We start from the raw sequence: 18,127 nt of genomic DNA, 5'->3' as shown, positions 1-18,127 counted from the left end.
CTATCTATTAATAGAAGGTTTAATGTAAATAATGCACTTAAAAATGGGCAAAGAATCTAAATGCATATTTCTCCTAAGAAGAAATAAAAATGGCCAACAGGTATATGAAAAAGGTGCTCAATATCACTAATCAACAGGTAAGTACAAATCAAAACCACAGAGATATCATCTCATATCTGTTAGAATGGCTCTTATCAAAAAGACAATAGATACAAATGTTGCTGAGGATGTGGGGAAAAGGAAACCCTTATGCACTGTCGGTGGGAGTGTAAATTGGTACAGTCATACAGAGAACATTATGCACTTTCCTCAAAAAATTAAAAGAACTACTGTATGATCCATCAATCTCTCTTCTGGGTAAATAGCCAAAGGAAATAAAATCAGCATCTCGTAGAGATTATCTCCACTCCCGTGTTCACTGCAGCATTATTCACAATAGCCAAGACATGAGAACAACCTGAGTGTCCATCCACAGATGACTGGATAAAAAAATTGTGATATATATGTATATATATAATATGATATATATGTGATGGAATATCATTTAGCCCTAAAAAAGAAGATCCTGCTACTTACAATAACATGGATGAATCTGGGGAACATTACACTAAGTGAAAGAAGCCAGACACAGAAATACAAATGCTGCATGGTCTTTCTTTTCTGTGGAATTAAAAACAACAACAACAACAAAAAAAAAATCACGTCATACACTTTAAATTTATACAATAAAAATTTAAAAGTAAAAAATAAAAAATACATAAAAGAAAAAAGATGTTAGATTAAGAACATGAGTGAACATTCAGTCAGAAACCAGCAGTAGAATGAATTTTTTGAAACTTCTACCTATTAATATGTTGAAGGTAAAAGGTTTAAGGTAAAATGCATCCTCCAGAAGCATTAGGGTAGTTTGGCAGACCTCTGTATCCTATGCTTTAGTTTTAAACTATTATCCTGTGAAGTTAGTCTCTATATTTATGTCTTATTGATAGAAAAAGTCTTAGTATGGGTATTATAAAAAGTCTCCCAAGGTGTCATTTAAATCAATAGTCGAGTTTGAACTATAGTTCTATTCAGTTCAGTTAAGTTCAACAACTACCTACTGCATGCCTACATGGTAGATGCCACAGTAGGTTCAGAAATAAATGACAATAGACCCTGACCTCAAGAATGTGTGGTCTGGTCTAATAGAATATATGAGAGAGATGTAGGAATGGAAAGAAAAGAAAACCCTACAATATCAAGCACAGGCAAGCAAATGCCTTAAAGAAGGCATAGAGTGCTCTGAAGGTTCTTAGACAATATGTCCTTTTGTGTGTGGTGGAGTGGGGGTGTCACTTGAGATAAGCCTGTAAGAAAATGTAGAAGATGGATGGATGGAGATGGACTTAAAGAAAGAAGAGCAGGAGGAATGGCAAAGAGGTAGTAACACACGGCACATACTCAGAGAAGATAAAGGCTCTCATTTGGTTAGACCTGGGGTGGGAAAGTGAGGCCCTGGGACAATGGTCTTACAGACCATGGGGAAGAGACTGTATTTAGTGTGGCAGGGAAACAGCTGAAGACTTTAGATCTCATGATCACAGTTGTCGATCAAGTTCTTCCTCTTTAAAAACAGTACTTCTGCAATAGGAGATAGCTTTTAGAAAGAAAAAACAGACACAATTAATTGAAAAGGATACATAGTTTCTGTATCTCTGCATGAGAGTATCTGATTCATACAGAGAAGAAACCTGTTTGGAGCATATTAGCATCTTCCATTACTAAGTTTTATTGAAGCATGTTCTCCCTGGTAAGAGTCTACGTCTGAAGATCACACTCAAATGTGCAAATTATCTTGATTATAATTCCAAACCTCTATGCAGACATCCACGAATGAAAAACTTTTCTCTGACATAAATGTTCTAAACTCACTAATGTCTCGGTCCAAACTTACTCACCCAACCTAAAGTGTCAACCTATATCTATTCTCTAAAGGAAAAAAGACTCTTATATTCCACATTTTAAAAAATTTTGCAGCAGTCACAAGTCATTGATTTAAAAATAATTAACCTGCCTTTGTGCAATAATCTGATCCATGTCCATTTTGTAGGAAATATAAACTTGAATTAACTCTCTGTTAATAACATTTTGCTCTAGGTATATAGGCAAACAGAAACCTTACACTAGTATCTCAATAGGCACACTCTCATAACAAATTCTACAAATTAGTAATATTTCAAACTTAATTGTTTAACTCCAATGAAAGCATAACAGAAAAATATCCAACCAGAGAAAGAACTAAGGTAAGCATAAATAATATGCTAATCATAAACTCCTCTTAGAACATATAGACATATTAGAGAAGGGAATAGAAGAAATTAGCAGTTTCTCTGCCCTCTGGTGGCAATAACATCAACTGCAGCATTTACTAAAGTAATGCATAATAAAACGTCCCTGTTATGAAATCAGATTTTTTTTCCTGTGCCAAAATGTCTGTAATAAAAATCCCGATTGTTACATGCCAAATTTCAAGAATGTTGGACATTTTTTCCAATATTAAACTTTTAAATAGGCTATTTTACAAGAAAACATTTTTCTTCTGTTTCACCTTGCTATTTTTATATATTCAGTAAGCTGACCATTTCATTCCAAGATTATTTCATAAAAATATATGTAGAATGATGTCCAGGAAAGAAGATAGTTCAGTTTGTAATAAAGTCCCCCAAAATTTGCCAAGAATTTTAAACTATTCCTTTTTTTACTCAATCCTGTAAATATATGGGTTTCTAGAACTGATTTCCACCAGAAATACTGCATTAGTTTAAAATACCAGTATACGAATGTTGAACATTTTAAATATTTTATATTCTCCACAGCAAAGACTCTTAATTACCTGGCTAATCTTACAGTAGGATGAATTTCATACTCAATTTCAGAACTAGGAATAGCAAATGTATTAAGTATATACATGTATATTTTTTTCTTTTCTCAGTAACATTACTGAAAAATGTTTAGAAAAATAAAGATTTGCTGACCTTTCTTTTTTTTTTTTTTTTTACTGTAAATGCATTATTTACTCACTGTGCCAAAGAACTTTTTAAGCAACTTGGTATGCATTTTGGCACACACATCCTTCCAAGCTCCTTTATGATAAAGTAAATTGCTTTCTTTAAGCATTTATTTATTCCATGAATATGTCCATAAAAATTACTGTTGCACCTTTTAATTAAATGTGTTATTTCCCAGAGAGCTAAAAGTACTATTTTTTTCAACCAATGAAATGTATCAGAGGAATAAACAGAAGGTATGATTTACTGCCATAAACAGTCAAGAGCAACCTATGTCCATCAGTGCAGAACCATTATATGTGATGAAGATACATCAACACCCAGGAACCTTGCATTTTATTCTCAGCTTTAAAAGTGTTGTAATCATTTTGTCCTCCCATGCCCCCCAACACACACACCTCCAGTCATAAATAGGAAGGCAGAGTCAGTATCTGAGCTTTCTCTATAAAAATTTACACCAGGGACAGACTTGGTGTTTTGATTATCTTTTAGGGCTCAGTTTGGTAAAATTTCATTCACGAATTTCCTTCAAGATTCACCTTCCTTGGAATCCCCAGGTGCCCTTCCTAGCCTTCCATCTGTGACTTTGTTTGACTGTTGGGGATGCATGCATACTTTCTGGGGAATCATTTGCCATCCTCCCTCCTCCAAAATTACACACACACACACACACACACACACACACACACACACACACACACCATCAAAAACAGGACAAAATTGATTATCCTAAGCAGAAAGTTTTCTTTTTTCTTTTCCCTCCAAGTGTTTTTTGCTCATTTCACCTCCTCTCGAAGTCTACCCAAGTTCACAAATTTCTGACAAGATCTCTTTCTGCCTGTTTCCTCACTGAGGGGCAGAAGCAGGGAGCAGGCACCCAGTTCGCAGCAGGCAGGGTGCCGGGATCGCCCCGGAGGCGCCGCTCCTCGCAGGACGCGCACCTGGCTGGAGCAGCCGCCCGAGCAAGAGGCGCAGCCACTGGGAGGATGCGGAGGCTAGGGATCCTCTCGGGGACAGTGTCAGGGCACTTGGAGGAACCCCCGGCACGTTCAGGCCTGTCAGCGAAACTGGCAGGCGAACAGAAGGGCCAGCGGTTGGTCTCCAGAGGCGCGCCCACCGCCCCCACCTTTCTCACCTCCTCTCCACCTCTGCGCCGGCTGCACCTATCCTGCCCCACTTCCAGCTCCCGCTTAGACCCAGTTGGAGAGAGGGAACTAGTGGGGATCGCCTGGGGGAGGAAGTTGCTGCCACAGGGAATTTTCTCCTGCTGAGGGGAGACCTGCGATCCCCGGCTTTCACTACGTCCCCCACGCCCCCCCACCACGCACTTGCTTAGTTTATCCAGCAGCGAGGGAGGAGAAGCTGGAGAGGAGACAGCCCGGGGATGCCAGCTCCTGGGCGAGGTATCCACAGAAGGAGGTTTGCTCTCACAGCGGAGCCCCACTTGGGGGAAACGGTATCACCCCCTACCGCCCAGGTGAAGTAAGCTCCAAAGCCTCAAGAACACCCCCAGTCCCCAGCATCCTTCTCTTGTCAACCTTTCTCCCCATTTGGGAAGCCTAAGTTTACCAGAAAAGCAACTGCAATAACTTTCCCAAGGGCAGACAAATGAGGTGGGGGTGGGCTGGGAATGAGGGTGCCAGCGAGGTCCTCAGCTGATCACAAAATCAACAAGGGAAAGCGCATCTTACCATTGATTTGGTTTCCGGGCTTCCCTTCGACGAACTGAAACCCGTTCATTAAAAAGTGGCAAAGTAACACAACTCCTGCAGCGGCCAGGTCGGCCCTCGGGAACCTCGCCATGCCGCCGTCGCCACCTCCCTCCCCTGCCCCGCCAGTCCTTCCCCAGCGCCCGGTTCTCTAGGGCTCCCGCTGGGAACAGGGGCGACAGGGCGGAGCGCTGCCCAGCGGTCTCGGTGGGAGGCCTCGGTAAATTTCGCTGGGATTTCACACCCGAGGCGAGAAGAGGAAGAAGGGAGTGCGAGCAGGAGCGCAGCCCTCTCTGGACCTCCGGGGCTCTCTTTGCAACTTGCCACACTCGCAGCCCTCACTCGACACTGAACAACTGCGGGGAAGAAAGGCCACTTGCAGCCGGGGCTCGCCAACTGCCGGCTCCCTACAGTGGCAGCGCCGCCCCGGTGCCCGCAGACTGTGACTTCCGAGCCCCCGCGATGCGCTCCACTGGGTTCAAAACAGATCTAATTCCACAGCCAGCGCTGCTGCCTCCTCCACATCCGAGAAGGCTGTCGGCTCTGAAGGAACTTTCCTCAGTCGTGGGATGGCCCCGGCGGGAGGTTTAGGTTTGAGGGAAGGGGGTGACTTGTGGGCTGGCGAAACCCCTCCGACAAGTTTTTCTTCTTTTCTTCGCCCGACGCAGGGCGCGCGTCCTTTCTAGCAGCCGGAGGGATGGGCAGCCCTTTGCAAAGAGCAGAGCCCTGGAAAGGTTCGGGCGGCAGCAGTCTAAGGTCTGAAGCCAGGAAAAATGTGTTTAAAAAAAAAAAAAGAGGAAGAGGAAGAAGAAAAAGGGGGAGAAAATCAGGCTGAAACCTATCGAGAGGGGGTTCCTCCAGGCTAAGGAGGAGGTGGCCCCAAGCCCCCACTGAGCCCCGGGAGTTTGGTGGCGGAGGAGGCGCCGCCGTCCCCGCGCTCCTGCTCTACACTTTGGGGAGGGAAAGCAGCTCGCAATTTGCCAGATCTGCCGCTTCACCCTCCTCCCTCCTCCCTCCCCCTCGCTCCTCCAGGCTTCTCCCACCTTCCTCCCCGAAACCGGCAGCCAGCACCGACCTGTCCAATGGCTGCACTTTCCTCGGGGCTGGCAGAGGAGTCGCCGACAGATTAAGCCGGGGGAGCCCGGCAAGGGGGAGTGAGAGGACAACTCCAGCCCCGCGCGTCCCCTGCAGCAGGCGGCCCAGAGCACTGGCAGAGGAGGCGAGCCGGGAGAGAGAGGAGGGGAGCGCAAGGCGGCACCTCCGCGCCGCCAGGGCGCCATCCCAGCAACCGGCTCGCGCCCCCTGCAGCCCCTCCAGCGGCGCCCGCACCCACCTGGCTCCCGGGCCGCCTTTGCGCCTGACCGCGGGGTGGGGGCTTGGGAAAGGGGGTGGATTGCAGCACAGCCCCGGCCCCAGCGCGTGCCCGCCGCCGCAGGGTCTTCCTGGGCGCTAAAGGGTTAAGTACAGTTCGCCCTTCCGGGAGGGTTTGTCTAACCGCGGTCGGAGTGTGGAGCAAGCACACCAGAGCCAGTTGGGCGACTAAGCCGGAGGAGCCCCCTCCGACCCCAGACCCGGGCGCAGGGTGGTGGAAGGTAGCACGCCGCAGCGTGGCCCCGCCACCGCCGAGGCTTTGTAAAGTGACCGCGGGAGCGAAAGCGAGAGTTTAAAGAAACAGGAGGCCCATTGAATTTCCTATGGGGGCTTTAACGGGCTTTCGCTCGCTAGTTTGTTTCTGTTTTTTCAGCTCGCAGAGCGGCTTCAGAGTTAACCCTTTCCAGTCCTTTCGTTAGTTTACATCTTATTTTGCATACGGTTAACCTTATTTTAAAGGGGTAAAAACAAAGGAAAGAAGGAAAGCATTACTGATTGAAAGTACAGATTCCAGAGCCAGACTGCCTCGGCTGGAATTTCACCTCCTCCACACTGAGCAATTTACTTAATGTCTTAGACTCAGTTTTCCATCCATCAAATGGAGAGAATTATAGTAATGCCCTTATAAGCTCATTGCAATGAATTAGATGAGTTAATACTGTATGCTTTAAAAAAAATTAGAACATTGCCTGCCACAAAGTACAAGGCTTGAAGCAAAAAAGAGAGAGGAAGACCTAAGTCAAATAACAAATGTGCGTGTGTTCTAAATTCAAAAGGTCCTGTTAGCCTAGTCTTGTCCATTCCATTCCATGCTCCGAAGAGTTTATGGATGCTGTCGATGACTTGTCATATAAAACCCACTAGAAGTGGATCCGGATAATCAATCTCTGCAAATTGGATGTCCAAACAATGGCTCTCTTATGGGAAACAGGAAATATAACATGTTTTCCCTAATCTGATGCTAATTTGCTATTTTTGAACAAATATACACGCAAAAACACATAACTATGTTTTGCCTACACGCTTTATTATGCCAACACCGGCCCTCTCTCCTGAATTTTCTCCCAATCAGTTGATTTCTTCTTCCCCACCAAACTTAGGAAACCTAGTTCTTTTATTTCTGCTAAACCGGGAGTATTTACATCCTATGTAATGTTATGCCCAAATTTGAGTACCTAGGATACATACCTATTTAACATCAAGTTTGAAAACTGAGTCTTCTAATCAAAACTTGATTGTACAGTTGACCCTTTAACAACACAGATTTGAACTGCATGGGTCCACTTATACGGGGATTTTCTTCCACCTCTGCCACTCCTGAGACAGCAAGCAAGGCTAACCCCTCCTCTACCTCGGCCTACTCAAGTTGAAGATGACAAGGATGAAGACCTTTATGATGATCCGCTTAATGAATAGTAAATATATTTTCTCTTCCTTGTGATGTTATTAACATTTTTTCTTTAGCTTCCTTTATTGTAAAAATATAGGCTATGATACATATAACATACAAAATATGTGTTAATTGACTGTTTATGTTATTGGGAAGGCTTTCAGGCAACAATAGGCTATTGCTAGTTAAGTTTTTGGGAAGTCAAAAGTTATATCTGTCTGGTGAATGGACACGCTTGAGGCTCTGACTTGGGGGGATGGGCGGGACATGAACAATGTATATAACCTGAACTTATGTACCCCCATGACGAGCTGAAATAAAAAAAAAGAAAAAGAAAAAAAGAAAAGAAGAATGTTGGCAAAGGAACAAACGAAGGTAAAATAAAATATTTATTTAAAAAAAAAAGTTATATGTGGATTTTTGACTGTGGTTGGGTGGGGTCTCTGTGTTGCTAACCCCTGAGTTATTAAAGGGTCAACTGTAGCTTAATTGATGATGATTTTTTTGTCTGCAGCCACAGTGAAGTCACTACCTCATGAATCTATGTGGAAAGCTTCCCACAACTTTCTGTACAACTCCAGTCCCATTATATTGAAAATTATGGGGAACCCAGCAGAAACCGTCTCAAGAAAGCACCTCTTTTTTAGCCTGGGTTATTTCTCCTGCTTTCACAGTAGAAAAAAATGGGTGTTTCCTCTTTCTCTAAGAAACAAGTCCCCACTTCTCTTTGCTATCATTTTCTTTCTTTTTTCCTTTATTATGTTACGTGCATATTCACAGTGTTCCTTTTTCTTGCTACTTGTTGTAAGCAATGCTTTGTCCAACTGATTGAAGTTATATACCTTTTATAAGTAGCAATTTAAAGCCAAAAATTGAAAGGGAGCTAAATGATAATTCTGAGTCATTCTAGAGAGACTTTTATGTGATTGTCTATCTCACTGGTGCTGCTTAATTTTATTGTTTTACTGCTCTCTTAATCTTGTTCTGAAGAGCTGCACATAGAAAATAAGTACTTAAGTGTGGGAGAAGATACAGGTAAGCAAAAATCAATCATGCTTGATGATTTGGTGTTCAGAACTAAATAAGAAAAAGCATCACTGTAATAAACTCAAGCTTTGATAATTTGCCTTAAATGTCTACCAATAATTATTTGTAAAAATAGATTTTGCCTTTACATTGTAGCAAGCAATAAATAAATAAAATGTATGTAGGACAGTATGTTCTGAATGAAATGGAAAAAGCTGATTACTCATATAATTCTGGCTAAAGTAGTGTATTTTGTGGCCTAAATTATTTGGGTTTGCCATATACATTTCACCACAGTAGGAGTGTCTATTCCAGTTTTGCAGTGAAAAATTAAGTCTTTGTGGGAAAATCACTCCTTTCAACTTCTATCTGACAAGAGAGAGGTGTTGTAAAGAGTGGAGGTCTGCTTCTATTTACTATAGATAGAGGAATCGAATTGCTGGTTCTTTTACCCACTGGCTTAATTTTGGCCAATCTCTCAAGGAAATGAATCAGGAATTGCAAATGAGTAGCACTTGGGTTCTTTGTCCATGGCAAAGATGTGAAATTCACAGGACACTCTCTTAAGATCATGTATCAGAATCATTCTCAACAACATAAAACACTGGGCAGACATTAGCACTTGAGCTATTTGCTACACCTTATCTCCACCAACCTTCAGAGAGAGTTTTTACACATTCCAAGTGCAATACTATCGGTATAAATGTATTTATAATTAGCCATCTCATCCTACCTCAAGCTTTAACGATGTTATGTTTCCTAGGACCTGTCCAAAATTGAAACTTGGCTAACAGGATGCTCAAGCAAACAGCATGCTCACTTGGAAAAAAGTGAGATGCCACATAGGCTATGGAGTACTCAGCATTTATTATCATGTTTTCTTAAAATTATTATCTCAGGAAATGCTTTTTGTTCATTTTAACAGGATTTGTTAAAACTTTCTACAATTGCTGGCAAATAAAGGGAAATTGCTATTAGTGAATTGCTTTTATTCAGACCTAATACTATGACCTTTCCTCTAGGTCTGTAGCATTTCCGCTCCCTCCTCATTTGATAGGGCTAATTTTTTGACCTCTGATGTTCAATTACAAGACTCATTTGTTCATCTTGGCTGACCTGCTCTCAGAATCAACTGGGATTTTATTGTACTATTGATGGATATTTCAGCTTCTTGTTCTTTATTGTTTTAAGTAGAATATGTTATCAACAGGGTGTTTTGAATCAACTAAGCATTAAAAAATTTCACCCAACAGTTGAAATCACTCTTCCATTCAAGAATACTTAATGCCTTTTAGCCCCATATCAATATTATATTTACTGTTTAGATGAATTAATGATATAGGTACATTCATAATGAAATAATATCCTTCATTAAAATGGCATACATGTTTATACTGTCTTCTTCCTGAATCTTAATAAGCTAAAGTGCTTTTAATCAGCAAAGTACTAAAAATGTACTTTGCAACTCAAGTGGTAGAAAATACTTTTCTTTAAAGTAAAATAGAATTAAACACTACATTCTTAAAAAAGGTAGGGGCATTATCTTAGATTTCTTTTAAAATGGCAACAATGGGTCATAGAAACATAGACCTTATTCCTAAATCAGACTCAAAGATAAGTTAAATTCTTGCATTTTGCAAAAAAAAAAAAAAACAAAAAAACAAAAAAGGAAAGAAAATGGGCAAGGGCTCAGCAAGCACTTAGTGAATTAAAAAAATGAAATAAACATGTTAGAGAATATGCCGTACAATGCACAGTAATGGAGCATGAGGAAAAGTTCTCAAATGTTTACTGTTGTGGACATAATTGTCAGCCTTATATCCTACCAGATTCTTCTGAACTGATAGAAATACCTAAATCACAGGAAATATGTCTCAAGAGTCCGCCCAGGAGAAGCTGTGCTTCTCCAGAGCCCCTGGTGGAGGATGTTACTCCTGGCACAGATCACAGGGCTTTTTGTGTTGGCTGCCAGAGAGCTGTGATTCACAGACACCACCACTGCTGGTATCAGCCCTGATGGCTTGTACTGCATTTTCTTTCCTTATCTTGCATTCATCTTGTTTTCTTTTGCCCATGAAATTTCCTCTTTTTATTTCCATCTTTACTATCTGAATTTTTTTATTGAGACATGATTTACATAGCTGAAGATTCATCCTTTTAAAGTGTACAATTCTGTGGTTAATTTTAGTATACTCACAAAGTAGTAAAAACCAAAACTACCATCTAATTCTAGAACATTGTTCTAACCTCAAAAAGAAACCACGTATGCATTAACAGTCACTCCCCATTCCCTTTTCCCCTCAAACTGTTATCCACAGTGGCTGCACCTTTTTACATTTTCAACAATGTACGAAGTTTCCAATTTCTCCTCATCCTTGCAAGCACTTGCTATTTTCCATTTTTAAAAAAATTTTATAATCATCCTAGTTGGTGTGAAGTGGTTTTGATTTGCATTATCTATTGACTAATGATGTTAAGCATCTTTTCATGTGTTTATTGGGCATTTACATATCTTCTTTGGAAAAGAGTCTATCCAAACCCTTTCTCATTTTTTAATTGGATTGTCTTTTCACTGTTGAGTTGCAAGAGTTCTTTACATATTCTGGATGCTAGCCTTTTATAATGTATACGAACTGAAAACATTTTCTTTCACTCTGTGGGTGGTTTTATCATATTCTTAATGGTGTTCTTTGAAGCACATTTTTTTTTAATAAAGCCCAATTTATATATTTTTCTTTTGTTACTTTTGCTGTAGATGTCTTATATAAGAAACCCATGCCTAATCCAAGGTCACAAAGATTTACACCTGTATTTTCTCCTAAGAACTTTATAGTTTTAGCATTTACATTTATGTCTTTGATTCATTTTATCTAAATTTTTGTATATGATGTGAGGAAGGGGGACAAAATTATTCTTTTGCACGTGGATATATAGTTGTCGCAGACATTTGTTGACCAAAATGAATGATGCCATTGAATGATCTTGGCATCATTGTTGAAAATCAATTGGCCATAGACATGTGGGTTTATTTCTGGACTTCCAATTCTATCCCATTGATCTATATGTCTGTCCTTATACTATAGTACCACATTGTTTTGGTTACTATAGCTTTTTGGTAAGTGTAAAAATAGGGAACTGTGAATCCTCCAACTTTCTCCTTCAGTTTTTGTTTATCTAGGAGTGTCTCACCTTCTCTTTCAGTTTTGATAAATTTTTCTGGTATAGAATTTTGGATTTATAGGTGCTTTTTTTTTCCTTTTTTCCCCAGCCCTTTTAATAAACCATTCCACTGCCTTCTGCTCTCCATGGTTTCTGATGAGAAATCAATAATTAATCTTATTGAGACCCCTTTGTATTTGATGAGTGACTTTTCTCTTGGTACTTTTAAGATTCTCTATTCTTCAACGGTTTGATTATAATGTGTCTAGGTGTGGATCTCTTTGACTTTATCCTAGTTGAACTTTGTTGAGTTTCTTGTATTATATATAACTTAATTATTTTTTATCAAATTTGGGGAATTATTGGGTGCTACTTCTTCAGATATTCTTTGTGCCTCTTCTCTTTGTCCTTTCATTCTAGAATCCTATTGGGCACACATTGTGCAAACAACTTGATGTTGTCCTATAGTGCTCTGATGTTTATTTCTTCAATTTTTTTTTGTCCCTCAGACAGGATCTCAATTGATTATCTTCAAGTTTGCTGATTCTTTCTTCTGCTTGCTCAAATATGCTGTTGAAACCCTCTAGTGAAATTTTCATTTCAGTTATTATAATTTTTAATCCCAGAATTTCTTTTTGGTTCCTTTTCATAATTCCATTGATGAAACATCATTCTCATACCTTTTTAAAAAAACTTATTTAGGCATAGTTTCTTTTAGCTTTTTAAACATATTTAAAATAGTTGATTTAAATTTTCTAGTAAAACGAACATCTGAGATTCCTCAGAAATAGTTTCTATTGAATCCTTTTTCTCCCCAAGGCAGAAGCCAAAAATTCTTACTTTTCTGCATATCTCATAATTTTATTGCTGGAAACCAGATATTTTAAATAATATGACAACTCTACAAATCAGATTCTCTCCTGTTGCCAGGGTTTGTTGTTATTGCTGCCTGTTACAGATGTTGTTTGTTTAATGAATTTTCTGAACTAATTCTGTAAACTTTGTATTCTTTGTCACGTGTGGCCACTTAAGTCTTTATTTGGTTAGCCAAAGGGTCAACAAATGATTAGACAGAGATTTCCCTAAGTGATTGGATTGAAAATTTCTCTCAGTCTATGCCAAGGGGCTCTGTGTACATGTTGGGGTATGCCTTCAACTTGGAACCTGTCCTGGTAGTTCACAACTCTGCTTTAAGCCACACTTCCTGCTTGTGTATGGCCTTATGGTCAGCTAGAGACAAGTTCTTATAGCCTTCTCAGGTCTTTCTTTTCTACAGCACTATGCATGCATGTGGCCTTCTGCATTCCTAGGAAGATGTTGGAGCTTTTCAAAGCCCATACAGACATCTCAATCTCCAGATTTTCCTTTTAAGCTTTTTGGTTAGTCTGTTATTTGCACCATCGGTAATCAATCTCCCCAGACAGCCACAAAAGTAAAACTCTTGCCTGTGTAATTGTTTCTCACAAATGTCCCCACACCCACCCCTCATAAGGATTTTAGCACCGGAAATGCACCAAGTCAGCTATGTAAGTTGGTCTTCCTGGGATCCTACAGACAGGTCAAATAAAGACAGATCTTTGAGAGTTTTTGAAATGGCTCCAGCTCTGTTTGCCAGCTCCAGTTGCTGCCAAGCTGCACCAGGAATGCAGACTATTATTTTTCATGGCTACCACGGAGGTGGAGTGTAGGGAATAACAGAGAGCATGATAAAATGCCACAAAACTCACTGTTCTTGTTGAGATTCACTCATTTTTTTTTTCTTGAATAAACAATCTCTGGGTTGTTCCAGTCCTTTGGTTAATTTCCAGAATCCTAAAAAAGATGATTTTTGATAACTTTTGCCAGTTGCTTTTTTAAAGGAGCAAATTTTGGAGATCCTTCCTCTGCCATGTTTGCTGATATCATCCCTGTACCCTTTTAAACAGTGTGAAAACTTTTGGGATGAAGGCGATTAATACACAAATAAATATGAATGAATTAATTCAAAGCATCATAAGCAGATATGGAAAGTTCTAAACATCTAGTTTAATTTTAACATTAAAGTAAGTTAATTCTTTTAAAATATGAGAGAGAATAGTATCATATTTGTATATTCTTTTCTTTTAAGAAAGTTTGTTAAGAGATTAGAGAAACACACCCTAGCTCTCTCCTACCTTTCATATACCTTTGTTTTAAAATTTTAATATATGTCATAACAGAAAATATTCTTATCTTTAAATTCATTAACCCTATACTGCCTGTTCCCACACAATGCAGCATTGCCCACTTCTGCTTAGCAGCCCTGTGCATAATTTTTAACTAAATAATTATTAACTTTGAATCTGTAAGATAAAAACGAACTACTTACATAGACGTTGACTTCTGGGTTATTAGAAAATTTAGCAAGTAATTTAACTAAATTTAGTGATTTATTTTCTTACTTGACTTCTTATAAAAGTCACTTCTTGTAGAGAAATTAAAATATGTTATTAATCAATTTTCAACAACTTTAAAAAGATAAAGAACATTAGCCATTCCTTCCAGTCCCTAATAATCACTATTTTTAGACTTTATGAATTTAACTAATCTAGTTATTTTTTATAAGTGGAATCATACCATATTTGTCCTTTAGGGTCTAGCTTATTTCACTTAGTTTAATATCCTCAAGGTTCATGCATGTTGTAGTATGTTGTCAGAATTTCATTTCTTTTTAAGACTGAATAATATTCCATTGTATGGATATAGCACATTTTATTTATTCATTCATCCACTGACAGACATTTGTCTAACCTCCTTTCTTGAGACTGTTTCAACAAAATCAATGACAATAATTTGTATGCTCAATCAAGAACTGAGTTGGGAAAAAAAACTATGCCAGAAAGTGAAAAAAAAAAAAAAACACTGCATATAAATTCCTTAGGACACACGCACATATTATGATACCCCATCTACATGGCTAGTATGTAGATAAAATTGAGTTTTCATCTATTTATTGGATATGGACCCAGTACTGACTGCTGGCTAAAAATTAACTTTCACCTGATCTTTTATTTCATGTTAATATATGCTGTGTAAAAATCTCTATTCTCAATACTAAGATTCATTAAACATAACACATACCAAAAATCTTAAGGACTACTTAATAATATATCCTTTATGGCACTGATTTTACAATAAACAAATTTTAATTTACTAAGAGACAAATTAGTCCTGTTATTTTTTTTTTAATCCTGTTAATCTAGTTTCATTCTTTGTTCTAGCATAGCCTTCTATTGTCACTTGTTTCAGAATTTTCCCAGAAATCAATCTGGTTTTTCCCTAAAGTTTCCCTTTGTTTCCTTCAATATTATTTAATATTACTTTTTTTAAAACTAGAGATTGCATTTCCATTTCTATTTTCTTTTATCTTCAAACAAGAAAGCACCATAGAGTTCATTTACTATAAGCATTATAATACTGCCAGGAAGGAAATTTAATATCAACTAAATTACAAATATGCAACATTTAAATTGGAAAAATGTTATTAGATTATCACAACTGAAGCAGCCTTTATTAAGGAATGAAGGCCAAACCTCACATGTGACAGGGATGATTAAAATCAACATATTCAAGAGGCAGAACTGCTCATGAAGCATGATGCTAAAGCTGAAGAAGGCAAGAAAGGGGTGTGGTGGAAGTTCTTTCAGCTGTACATGCAGTCAGCTGAAACTGGATTGCTCCAGCAAGTTTCTACACACCCACATCAACAGGCTAATCCCAACCATGGTCATCTCAGGGGTTCTTAATTGTACCCTTTTTTTTGGTCTGGATAAAAAGGTACTCAAAATTTTTAAGAAATCATGTTTATTTCACATGTGATCCTCAGCAGATCTGAGTATTTCTAAAGTTAAAGATGATATTTCTGTTCCTTTTTGTGCTTTTAAATAAATATTAGATAAGCTCTATTATACTAAAAGAGAATTAGTGGACAAATACATAAGAAATTAGTTTGGAGCAATCTAATGGACAACTCCTTATTTTAATAGAAAAAGTTGAAAATAGCTTTCAAATTGAGTTGATGGGGGCACAGACAAATCAGGCATAAGACTCCTTTTCACAATGTATTAAGCCAGATAGAACTTGCTAGCATCTTTCAAGAGAGGAAGATACAAAGTCTTGCTTCAGAAGACATGGTGTTCCAAAGGTCAAAGCTTGTCATTTTTAATTTTCAACAGGGAACATATATTCCCAAGGCAATTATATTATATGTTATGAGGTATGTCAACATCATACTAAGTTGCCAGGGCATTCTAAAATATGTTTTTGGTTCATAATAGTACTAAAATTGTACTTATTTCAGAAAAAAACTGACAAAAGAAACATAACTGTATTATATATTGAATGCACACCTAATAATATCCTACTAATTAGCCACAGAAAAAGGATGAAAGATATTTCAGAGAACATGTGTTAGTATTGCATTGATGAAATAATGGTATAATTAAAAATCATGAGAAGAACAAAGTGATAGGTCATTTCCAAGTAATACAGTATTGTCCACTTTGAGCTTTCCTGCAAATTCCTATTGAGTCTGTCAGGGTCAGGCACTTTCAAGGTTGTAGAATTTGGTTGCCATTGTATTTTTGTGGTAGAAATTAAGTATTATTTAATCATGATTGATTCATTGAAATATGTATGCAGTATTTATTAAAATTCCACAAAAGATAAAGGAACAGTGAAACTCAGGTATTCTCTGACCTACTTAAAATGACAGGCAACTCACATTATAATTTGTGTATTAAAAGGCAAATGAAAGCTTTAGAATCTCTTAGAGCATCCAAAAATTTTAATAAATGCTAATATGCTATTGTTAATGAATGCTTTTTGCACATAACTGGAAAAGTCTATCAGTTTCTTTTAGTACTTAGAGAATTCCATTTATTATTAAAGAATTCAATATCCCCATTTTTTTTTTGGCTGTACAGAATTTGGTCTGACATATTTTACTACCTGTCCACATTCTCTTTCTGAGTTAATTCTAGTTGTCGTGATTAAATTATCCATCATTTATAGGGCGATTTTTCTCCTTATTGGTTTTTGGGAGTGCCTCCCTAGCTTTAACTATTTGTTACTTTCTCTTTCTGATACGTCACTTTGAAAATATTTCAGTGACTTTCTTATTTTAAATTTTTCTAATGCCATTTTAGTTTCAGTTCATTTTTCAATTTTTTTATTCTTTATGCTTTTTCTGTCTTTTCTTCAGTCAGTATGACTTAGGTTTTGAAATTTTGGATTTCTGTATCTATTTGGGACCTTCAATAAAGTAAGCAGCCTCCCCAAATAAAAAAGTTTAGCCCTGTATTGTCATTATACAATTTGTAAATATTCCATATCCTCTAAATCCTGTGATACCTAGGGGTAAGGGCTTTCTAATGTATTGGATTAAGATGATCATATTAGCTACTTACTTTTTCTTGTGTTATGACTAGAAAATGTTTTGTGTAACTCCAAAAGACCATTTAAACTTTTTGTTTTGTGTAGAAGGGAAAGAGATATATCATGTAGGAACTTGAGGATTCACTTTTGAACTTAGCTGATGAAGGCCAACCAACATCAAAGTCTAGACAAGAAATACTTGCACTGCAGTAAAGAGGTCACACACTGTAGTTATTTTGGCAGTATATGAACATGGAGAGAATGTGTATGAAGGCAGAAGGAACAAAGAACCCCGTGCTTGAACGGAGGGAAGTTCATTGAAAGATGCAAATTAAGAGGTTGCATTTTAAAGACTCAGAAGATCTCTGAGAAGCTGTAATGATGGAGCATGCTCTCAATAGAGATGTATATTAGCAAATGATGATCATGGATAACTGACATGTGAAATAGCATACAGAGTTTCTGGAGATAGCACTAAAGAATGATTCCAGATACAGGACAGGGAGATATACAGAGAAAACATGATCAAAGGATAGTTATGGAGTTACAACCACATAATGATCCTTTTCTCTGTTCCAAGTAATACCCCAGAGCCCTAGTGTCATTAACTAACCTCATGACTTGTGAAGTCAATCTGGTAAACTCTAAAATTGGATGCAAGAGTGGCAACTTGAATTGGTATCTGAATTTTCATTTGAAGCATGATTTTATTTTAATAAATGTGATTCTCAATAGGATGAGCTCATTGTTATTTCTTGCGTGGCTGGGGAAAGGAGGAAAAGGAGGCTATGTAGATAGAGAAAAAGATGATGTTATAATTCTGTATTTGGGAAACAAAGAAAACCTACTTTTTAAAATATAAACTGCAAAAAACATCTTCTCAGCTAATGGGGATCTGAAAAAGACAGTTATTCTTAACTGGGGCTGGGGCCTGTAGCTGGCATGGCCAGGAGGGGATGTATATAAGAATTTTCATGATAAAGGAGTAAGACATTTATATTTATCAAAAAAGGACATAAAATAACACACAA

At 38.2% G+C, this 18,127-nt stretch overlaps 1 protein-coding gene across 4 annotated transcripts in view; it reads right to left on the bottom strand.

The window, feature by feature from the left end:
* PLXDC2 (plexin domain containing 2) overlaps positions 1-5,980 on the bottom strand; it is a 374,582-nt gene extending 368,602 nt beyond the window's left edge. Inside the window, exons 1-2 of one of the 4 annotated variants that reach the window (XM_045534450.1) lie at positions 5,832-5,980; positions 4,739-5,514 (exon numbers count right to left, since the gene is read on the bottom strand). In XM_045534450.1, the coding sequence (XP_045390406.1) occupies positions 4,739-4,850 (112 nt within the window). In that variant the 5' untranslated portion in view covers positions 4,851-5,514; positions 5,832-5,980. Of the gene's footprint in view, positions 1-4,738; positions 5,702-5,831 lie in introns of those variants that run through there. The other 3 variants (XM_045534460.1, XM_045534432.1, XM_045534442.1) reach the window with 3 other exon arrangements.
* Positions 5,981-18,127: the final 12,147 nt, after the last annotated feature.

Source organism: Lemur catta, chromosome 1 (genome assembly GCF_020740605.2).
Source record: "Lemur catta isolate mLemCat1 chromosome 1, mLemCat1.pri, whole genome shotgun sequence".
Lineage (NCBI taxonomy): Eukaryota > Metazoa > Chordata > Mammalia > Primates > Lemuridae > Lemur > Lemur catta.
Note: the sequence above shows the minus strand (reverse complement) of the source record. Positions and strands in the feature narration are given on the sequence as shown.